Genomic DNA, 10227 nt, shown 5'->3' on the forward strand with positions numbered 1-10227 from the left:
GGGGACGGGGGACGGGGGGGGACACACGACACCCCAGTTCTAAGGCAGCGGGGGGGGGGGGGGAGGCAAAACATCCCCCCCCCCCCATGATGGGGGGCAGCCAGACACCACCACCACCCCCCCCCCACCAGAAGGTGCTGGGTTGGGGGGGGGGGGGCTGAAGGCAGCGGTGAGGAAGGCTCCCCCCCCCCAACTCCTCCTCCTCCTCGGGGCTGTCGGTGACACCGAACCGGGACACACGTACCCCCCCCCCCCCTTTTTTATTTTTTGCTTTTCCAGTCTTTTTTTCCCCAAAATTTGGGGAGAGGGGGTTTGGGGGGGGGGAGGCGGCGTGGAGGAAATACCTGAGGTTCGGTGCAGAGCCAGCGCCGGGGGGGGGGGCACAGAAAAAGGCTGGGGGGGGGGGTGGGGGGGCGGATTCTGCTTCACGGATTAGATTTATTAGCAAAAAAAAATATCAAAAAATCGCTATTTTCAGTCCCATTATTTGGGGTTTTTTTTCGTTCGTTTGTTTTTTTTCCCCCGGATATAAATTGTCCTCAAAAAGCTCTAAAAAGTGAGATTATGGTGAAGATCAGGACCCCCTCCCCCCCCTCCTCGCCCCCCCCCCCCCGGGTTTTGGGGGAGAGAAAAAAAAAAAAAAAAAAAAACCAACAAAAAACCAAAAAATCCCCCAAAAACCCCCAAAAACCCAAACCCCGAAATCGCTAAGTTTTATATAGAATATATTAATACAAAAAATTCTGAGGGGGGGGGGGGAAGAGGAGGAGGAGGAGGAAGTGGGGGGGGGGAGGAAGCGAAGAGGCAGGAATAGGAGCAGCTCCAGGAGAATCTGGGCGCAGATTTACACACCCCAAACTCCCCCCCCCCGCCCCCCCCCCCAGGAACTGCGACGTTCAGCCCCTCCCCCCCCCCCAGGCACAGATGCCGATGGGGGGGGGGGGGTGTATGTGAAAAGGGGGGGGGAGGGGGGAAATTAATGAAAAAGTGCAATATTCACCTCCCACCCCCCCCCAAAAAAAAAAAATAAAACCAAAAACCTCTAAATCCTCTGCGGTTTATGGGGGGGGGGATTTCTCCAGCCCCCTGCCCATCCTTTAACGACACGGGGGGGGGTTTGGCCACGGTTCCACTCCCCCCCCCCCCCAAGCCGACGGCAGGTTGGATGGTTTAAAAACAAAAGATTAGACGTGGGGTTGGGGGGGGGGGTGTGTTTTTTTCCCCTTTCCCCCTCCCCAAAAATGGTAAAGGTGTTGGGGGGGGTGGGTCGCTGCCAGCCCCCGGGGGGGGGGGGAGGGGATTGGAGTGGGGGGGGTGGGGGGGTGTTTAATCGAGCAGGGAGGGCTCGGCCGGTCGGATAATGGTGGGCCGGTTCGGCGCGGCCGGGGGTCTTCGGCTGCAGAGAGAAGGGGGAACAGAGGGGTGAGGCTGGGCCGGGGGGGGGGACACGACACACGGTGGCACCCCCACTTATGGTGGGGGCTCCGCTCGAGGATACCCACCCCCCCCCCTCAGATCCCCCCCCCCAGAGCCACTGGGACACCGGCACCGGTCCCCTCTGTAGGGACTGGGAAAGGGGGGGGGGGGGGCAGGAGCCCCCACCCCAGGGAAAAAGGGGGGGGGGGGCTCCGAGCCCCAAAACCATGAGCTGCTGACTCCCCATGGAGGGGGGGTGTGGGGTGGGGGCTGTTCCCCCCCCCCCCTTGGGGGCATCGGGGTGCTCGGAAAAGCTCATCCCAAACTGAGGAATCAGCACTGGGGGGGGGGGGGTGGGTGGGCTGGAGACCCCCCCCTCCCTCCCTCTCTTCCCCCCCCCCCCCCCCGGGAATGGGGTGTCTTACCTGGGCACTCCCGGCGGGATGCCGGGGGGGATGCGAGCCGGCCGCGAGGGGATCTGAGGGGGGGCCGAGAAGGGGTCGTTATTAGCAGCGAAGATGTTCTGGGGTCCGGGCCTGGAAGGGATGGGGGGAGCGGTGAAAGAGGAAGAGGAGGAGGAGGAAGAGAGGAAGAAGGTCCCCCCACGGGGATGGGGATGAGGGGGGCCCAGGCGTTGGACCCCGGACGGCGGGCGGTCGCCCCGGTGGCAGGACGATGGAGGGGGGTCTGCGCTGCGGCGGGGGGCTGCGGGGGAGAGAGAAAAATATCAGGGGAGGGGGCGCCACCGGCTGTGCCCCCCCCCCCCCCCAAAGGAAACTTCCTCCCCCCCCCCCCAAAATCACAAGATGATGTGGGGTGGGAAGGGACCTTCTGGAGATCGTCCCCTCCAACCCCCACCAAGAGCAGGGGCACCCAGAGCAGGTCCCATCCAGGGGGGGTTGGGATGTCTCTGGATAAGGAGACCCCCCCCCACCTCTCTGGGCAGCCTCTGCCAGGGCTCTGCCACCCTCAAAATGGAGAAGTTCCTCCTCATGTTGAGATGGAACTTCCCATGGCCCAGTTCGTGCCCGTTCCCTCTTGTCCTGTCACTGGGCACCACTGGAAAAAGACTGGCCCCATCCTCCTGACCCCCACCATCGATGAGATCCCCCCTCAGTCTTCTCCAGACTCAAAAGCCCAAAGTCCCTCAGCCCTTCCTCATCACGGAGATCCTCCAGCCCCTCATCATCCTCCCAGTGCCCCCCTGGACCCTCCCCAGCAGTTCCCTGTCCTTCTGCAACTGGGGAACCCAATACTGGTCCCAGTGCTCCAGATGGGGCAGAGCAGAGGGGGAGGATGACCTCCCTTGAGGTTCTCCACGCTCTTCCTCATGCCCCCCAGGATGCCATCGGCCTCCTTGGCCACCAGGGCACGTTGGTGGCTCATGGTCACCCCGTTGTCCCCTGGGTCTTTCTCCTCAGAGCTGCTCCCCAGCAGGTCACCCCCAACCCGTCCTGGTCCATGGGGTGATTCCTCCCTGGGGAGGCATCACCCTACACTTGCCCTTCTTTCAGCCCTTCCTCAGCAGAGAGATCCTCCAGCCCCTCATCATCCTCCCAGCGCCCCCCTGGACCCTCCCCAGCAGTTCCCTGTCCTTCTCCAACTGGGGAACCCAATACTGGTCCCAGTGCTCCAGATGGGGCAGAGCAGAGGGGGAGGATGACCTCCCTTGAGGTTCTCCACGCTCTTCCTCATGCCCCCCAGGATGCCACCGGCCTCCTTGGCCACCACATTCGCTGGCTCATGGCCATCCTGTTGTCCACCAGGATCCAGAGGTCCTTTTCCTCGGAGCTGCTCTCCAGGAGGTCACCCCCAACCCGTCCTGGTCCGTGAGGTTATTCCTCCCCGGGGGGCGTGGGGGGCATCACCCCACACTCGCCCTTGGTGGAACTCCATCAGTTTTCCAATGAACCCGGGTTTCAAATCCTCTTTTATCCCTCTTAATTCCCACCGGGAATTCCCAATTCCCCGGTGACCTGTGAGCGGTGTTGGTTTGGAGCCAGGTGTCGTCCACGGGGGGCGGGACGGGGGTGGAGACGGTGCTGGTGCTGATGTCCCCGATGATGCTGAGGGCTTCCTTCAGCGCGTGGTACATCCGGAGCATCTCGTCCCGTCGCTGCGCCTGCTCGGCCGACTCCTCCATCAGGCTGCTCTGGTCGGCCGAGGAGTACAGGTAGGCCAGCAGCTCCGAGTGGATGAAATCCTTGGTCTGAAGGTGGCGGAGGGGGGGGGAGAAATTTAAAAAAAAAAAAAAAAAAAAAAAAGGAAGCCAAGATCAGACAACCCCCCCCCCCATCCAAAAAAAAAAAAAAACCCTGCCAACGCCGTGGGTCGGTGGGTGCAGGAGATGGGAGACGGAGGCAGCGGGGGATGAGGGACGTTCCTCTCGTGGAGCCCACCCCCACCCCGAGGCGTCGGAGGATTCGGCGTCTCCCGGAGCAGACGCCAAGAACCAAAGCTCCTCCTCGGGCACAAAAGCATAAAAATGAGAAGCCAAAGATGGTCAAATTCCACTGTTTGGCCCCAACACAGCCCCCTCTGATGCCCTCAGGGATGTCCAAGACGACTCCTCTGCTCCTCACCCCTGAGGAACCCCAAAATCCCCCTCCCCAGAAGGTCCCCTCCAAACAAAGAATCCAAAGATGGTCAAATTCCACTGTCTGGCCCCAACACAGCCCCCTCTGACGACCGTGGCGGGGGGGTCCAGGATGGTTCTTCTCCTCCACTGCCCACGAAGCTCCAAAATCCCCCTCCCCAGAAGGTCCCCTCCAAATGAAGAAGCTGAAGATCATCAAATCCCACTGTTTGGCCCCAACACAGCCCCCTCTGATGCCCACGGGGGGGGGGTCCGGGATGACTCCTCTGCTCCTCCGCTCCCTCTGGAACCCCAAAATCCCCAGAAGCCCCCACCACCACCACCACCACCACCCCCCCCCGGCGCGGCCACTCACGTTGTTGATCATGAGGTGCATTATGGTCTTTGGCATGAGGTCGCGGATGGACTTGTTGATGATGCCGACGTAGGAGTCGACGAGGTTGCGGATGGTCTCCACCTGCCGCTCCAGTTGAGGATCCATGGAGAAGGTGTTCTCCTGCGCCCCCTCCTCGCTCTCCGTCTGCTCAAGGCGGGGAAAGAGCGGGGAGCAAGTTACGGACCCGGCAAGAAGCCGCTCCCCACCCCCCCCTGCCCCCCCCTGCTCCCCCCCACCCCTCTCATCCTTTCCTGCGACACCAGGACATTTTCCAGGGTGTCCGAGCGCCCCGCTGGGACACCCCAGGCCCCAAAAGCCAAGAGCCCCCCCCCCCCCCAAGTCTGAAGCCTCCTCCGGCCACCTCTCCCCAGTTCTGGGCTCACAGCCCCCCCACGGCCAGCTCCGGGGTGGGGGAGACTCGGCCAAGTTTTTAGGGTCTTTGGGTTTTTTTGATGTTTTTCCGTTTACTTGGTCTTTCTCCGGGTAAACTCCCGCTCGGAGGAAGGAGGCTTTCCAGCTGTCCACGTCCTCCTGCGAGTCGCAGGCCAGCTCGATCTGCCGCAGGTCCTTGTACACGTTCCTGGGGGGGACGGAGCAGAGACAGGGGGTGAGGACCACGGCGGGGTGAGGACCATCAAGGGGTGAGGACCACGGGAGCTGAGGACTCTGGAGGGGCGAGGACCACAAAAGGGTGAGGACCATGAGGGGGTGAGGACCATCGAGGGGGTGAGGACCACTGAAGGGTGAGTACCACAGGGGCTGAGGACCATCAAGGGGTGAGGACCACGGGAGCTGAGGACTCTGGAGGGGCGAGGACCACAAAAGGGTGAGGACCATCGAGGGGGTGAGAACCATCAAGGGGTGAGGACTCTGGAGGGGCGAGGACCACAAAAGGGTGAGGACCATCGAGGGGGTGAGAACCACGGGGGCTGAGGACTCTGGAGGGGTGAGGACCACAAAAGGGTGAGGACCACGAGGGGGTGAGGACCATCGAGGGGGTGAGGACCACTGAAGGGTGAGTACCACAGGGGCTGAGGACCATCAAGGGGTGAGGACCACGGGAGCTGAGGACCCTGGAGGGGTGAGGACCACAGAAGGGTGAGGACCGTGGGGGTTGAGGACCATCAAGGGGTGAGGACCACGGCAAGGGTGAGGACTCTGGAGGGTTGAGGACCACAAAAGGGTGTGGACCACGAGGACTGAGGACCATCAAGGGGTGAGGACTCTGGAGGGGTGAGGACCACAAGGGGGTGGAGACCACAAGGGGGTGAGGACCATCGATGGGTGAGGACCACGAGGGTGTGAGGACCATGGAGGGGTTGAGGACCATCAATGGGTGAGGACCACAAGGGTGTTAGGACCACAGAGGTTGAGGACCATCAAGGGGTGAGGACCACAGGGGGAGTGAGGACTCTGGAGGGGTGAGGACCACAGCGGTTGAGGACCATCAAGGGGTGAGGACCATGGAGGGGTAAGGACCACAGAGGGGTGAGGACCATGGGGGTTGAGGACCATCAAGGGGTGAGGACCATGGAGGGGTGAGGACCACGGGGACAATCAGGAGGACCAGGGGACCCGGCCAGGCCTCCAGCACCATGAGCCCCCCAACGCCTGAAATCCCTCCAGAAGGTCTCTATCAATATCGGGAAGATGCTGCTTCCTCTGGAGAAATCCTGCCCCCGCCAAGATCCGGCCGAGGGAAGGGGAGACCATCGGCCCTTCCACCCCGGAGGTGACTGGAGGTTTGGGGGTGACTGGAGCCCCGCTGGCGGGATTTCGGGGGGGTCCCTGGCTCCCGCCCCCAGCCCCTACCTTTGCTCCGTGTTGAAGATGGCGAAGACGTGTTTGTTGGACATAAATCCCTTCTCCACGTCCCTGATTTTCAAATTATCCAAGGGCAACATGTATTTCTTCTCCTTCTCCTGCAAGAAGGGGCGAGAGAGAGGGATGAGAACGAGCAGGGCGGTTAATTAGCTAATTAATTAGCCATCCTGAGCGGGATGAAAACCCCGAGCCCTGGAAGCGCGGCGGGGATCGGAGCTGCTGGGAGGGGGAGGGACAGGGATTCCCTCACCCTCCCACCACGGAAGGGCCACCAAAACAGGCTTTTTTGGCCAATGGCACGTGGTGCCTTGGACCCAAGCCGAGAGCTTTAACGGGGACGGATCAATCCGACCCCCCCCTGGAGCCTCCCCCCGACTCGGCAGTGCCCCGGATTGCGGCTCCGGCACAAGGAGGGACCGTGAATCCCTCAGAAAGCCAAGGAGGTGTCCGGAAGCGCCAAAAAAACCACCGGAAAAAGGGATTTGTGACCCCCCCCCCGGTGCCCGGGCAGCCCCCAGGAACGCTGCCAGCCCTGGGCCGGCTCCATCGGAGCCCACCACATCGGCGCCGGGGGGAACCGGGAATTTTTCCCCATTGGAGGGGATGGATGGACAGACAGACAGATGGATGGAAGAAGGGATGGAAGGAAGGATGGATGGATGGAGGGAGAGACAGATGGATGGAAGGAGGAAGGGATGGATGGATGGATGGATGGATGGAGGGAAGGAGGGATGGACGGAGAGATAGATGGATGGACAGATGGATGGAGGGAGGGAGGAAGAGAGGGATGGATGGACAGATGGATGGACAGAAGGAGGGATGGATGGACAGATGGATGGATGGATGGAGGGAGGGATGCATGGACTGAGGGATGGATGGATGGAGGGGAGGAGGGATGGATGGAGGGATGGACGGAGGGACAGATGGACGGACAGATGGGTGGAGGGAGGGAAGGAGGGATGGACGGAGGGTGAGACAGATGGATGGATGGATGGAGGGAGGGATGGAGGGATGGAGGGAGGGATAGATGGATGGACAGATGGATGAATGGACGGAGGGATGGAGGGATGGATGAACAGATAGATGGACAGACAGATGGATAGAGGGAGGGATGGACGGACAGATGGATGGAGGGAGGGAAAGAGGGATGGACGGAGGGTGAGACAGATGAATGGATGGAGGGATGGAGGGATGGATGAACAGATGGATGGACAGACAGATGGATGGATGGAGGGGAGGAGGGATGGACAGATGGATATACGGACAGATGGATGGATGGATGGATGGATGGAGGGAGGGAGGGATGGACGGAGGGTGAGACAGACGGATGAATGGATGGAGGGATGGATGAACAGATGGATGGACAGAGAGATGAATGGAGGGGAGGAGGGATGGACAGATGGATGGACGGATGGATGGACGGATGGAGGGATGGACGGAGGGTGAGACAGGCAGACAGATGGAGGGACGGACGGACGGACGGAGGGAGGGAAGGAGCCGGGGCCTCGCGGTCGGCGCGCAGGCTGGAGAGGCCGCTCCCCGGCGGCGCCGAGGGGCCACCCAGCCGAGCGGCTGCCGCAAACGCCACATCTGGAACCGTTTAAGCCCCGGCTCCGGCTCCCGCTTTGTCTCCAGATGCCGCGCGCACGGTCCCAAAAAGTGACGTTCGCCTTTGTAGAAGAGGCCACGAACCCAGAGCCTTCCCCCCCCCCCGCCCCCCCTTCCCCCTTCCACACTCCTCCTCATGATTTCCTGAAAAACCCACAACTTTTTTTTTTTTACTTTTTTTTTTCCCCTTTTTTTTTTTTTGCCTTTTTTTTTTTTTTTTTTTTTTTTTCCCTCTTTCCAGCCTGGATTCGGTCGCGAGGACTTTGCCACGTCAGAAGAGAGACAAAGCAGTTTTCCTTTTCGCCCCCATCGGGCTTCTCTCCCTTATTAAAAGCGACAAAAAAAAAAAAAACCCAAAAAAAAAAAAACCCCAATACTTTAAAAAAAAAAAAAAAACAAAACCAACTTCCAAGAAAAAAAAAAAAATAAAAAAAATGAAGAAATCCGGGATGGAAAAGCCCCGCGGATGCCGGAGACTCCAGCCCAGCCTGCCCAGTGTTCAGACTACCTGTTCAGGAGGGTTTAACGTTGTACAGTAGTCTGCACATTGGTTAGATCGGGTTTGGCCGAGCAGCGCCCGCCAGCAGCCCCCCAGGTAAGGCAGAGAGGGGGGGAGGTGTGTGGGAAGGGAGGGGGGTCAGGGATCGGGCCCCCTTCCCTTCCCTCCCCCCCCCCCCTTCCCCTTTTTAGGGCAAATTAATTTGATTTTTTTGGCCCCGGCTCGTGGGTTTGGTTTTTTTTTTTTGCCTTTGGGGTGCGGGAGGGTAGAACCGAGCCCGGCATCGGGGAGGCAAGACACCCCCCCCCCCCCCCCCCAAAAAAAACCAAACACCCCCACCCCCCCCACCCGGGTGCTGGTTTAGCGGTTCTCGGCAGTTCATATTTTAATGGGGGGGGTGTTTTTTCGGGGGGGGGGGGGGGGCGCAGGGAGAGGCGGGCTGGCAGCAGACAGAGCCCCCATTCATCCCTGGGGCGGCTGGTTCTCATTAACCCGCCGCCGAGGGGCCAGACGTGCCCCCCCCTTCTACCCCCCCACCCCGAGAGGCCTCTGTGCAGGAAACTTGGGGGGGGGGGCACCAGCAGATTCTGATGCGGGGGGGGGGGGGGCGCAAAACACGCCGGGGGGGGGGAATTTATCAGCTCAACATCTTCCCTTCTCTTTTTAGATTGAAAAAGGGGGCTGGGGTGGGTTGGTTTTTTTTTTTTTGGGGGGGGGGGGGAGCGACATTCACCTTCACTCGCTTGGAAGAGAAAGGATGGACAAAGGATGGGGGGGGGGGCTTCATCCTATGCCCCCCCCCCCCTCCCCGTCCAGGCCCCCCCCCCCCCCCCAGGGAAATAAAAACTTGTGTTCACGTCTCCTTTTTCTGACCCTCGTGCTGGGCTGGGGGGAGGCGACGGCCCCTCTGAACCCCTCCTTTATGTGTGTGTGTGTGTCCCCCCCCAAACCCCCCCACCCTGAGAGCCATTTCCCCCCCGTCCCGTCCCGTCCCCCCCCCCCCGACCCCGCAGCATCTGGGGGGGGTGACGTAAGGGGAAAGGCGAGATGGGATTTTTCAGACTGTGGGGGCGGAAATGCTGGAAAATCTGAAATATGAAAGCGGGGCGGCCCAGACCACGATGCCGGGGTGGGGGTGGGGGGGAGATACTGGCTCCGGACCCCCCCCCACCCCCCCCCCGGGGCAGCTCTGACCAGGGAGGATGGAGCCCAAAGGAACGGCTGTGGGTTTGAGCCGTGAAATGTCATTTCCAGGTCGGGGAGTGGGATTTGAGACCCCGAGAGAAGCAGCGGCCCCTTCCCAGACCCCCAGCGGGGGGGCAAGAAGGGACCGGGGGGGGGGTAAGAAGGGACCAGGGGGGGTAAGAAGGGACCTGGGGGGGGTAAGAAGGGACCAGGGGGGGACAAGAAGGGACCCGGGGGGGTAAGAAGGGACCAGGGGGGGACAAGAAGGGACCGGGGGGACAAGAAGGGACCCGGGGGGGGTAAGAAGGGACCGGGGGGGTAAGAAGGGACCTGGAGGTGACAAGAAGGGACCCGGGGGGGGGGTAAGAAGGGACCTGGGGGGGACAAGAAGGGACCCGGGGGGGGTAAGAAGGGACCTGGGGGGGGGGGTAAGAAGGGACCTGGAGGGGACAAGAAGGGACCCGGGGGGGGGGTAAGAAGGGACCTGGGGGGGACAAGAAGGGACCCGGGGGGGGGTAAGAAGGGACCTGGGGGGGTAAGAAGGGACCTGGGGGGTCCCAGCACCCAGAAACCCCAGGAGAGGAGGGAATGGGGTTTGGGGGGTGGCAATGGAGGGGGGACAGGGGGTGGTTGGGCACAAGAGAGGGTGCAGTGACACCCCCCCCCCAAAACGCACCCAGCTCCTGCTGGGCTTCAGGCATAAACCACACACCCTCACCCCCA

General features: G+C 61.4%; 1 protein-coding gene across 1 annotated transcript; it reads right to left on the minus strand.

Annotated features, from left to right (window-relative positions):
- Positions 1-1326: 1326 nt before the first annotated feature.
- On the minus strand, positions 1327-6310 carry LOC141478053 (dynamin-2-like; the record flags this gene model as incomplete). Its single annotated transcript, XM_074167190.1, is given in 7 exon segments — positions 1327-1396; positions 1842-1987; positions 1989-2121; positions 3393-3625; positions 4368-4532; positions 4857-4968; positions 6201-6310. Coding segments are annotated over 7 exon segments (969 nt in total), but the record flags the coding sequence as incomplete, so codon positions are not given.
- Between the last annotated feature and the right edge of the window lie 3917 nt (positions 6311-10227).

Source organism: Numenius arquata, unplaced genomic scaffold, assembly GCF_964106895.1.
Source record: "Numenius arquata unplaced genomic scaffold, bNumArq3.hap1.1 HAP1_SCAFFOLD_1791, whole genome shotgun sequence".
Classification (NCBI taxonomy): domain Eukaryota; kingdom Metazoa; phylum Chordata; class Aves; order Charadriiformes; family Scolopacidae; genus Numenius; species Numenius arquata.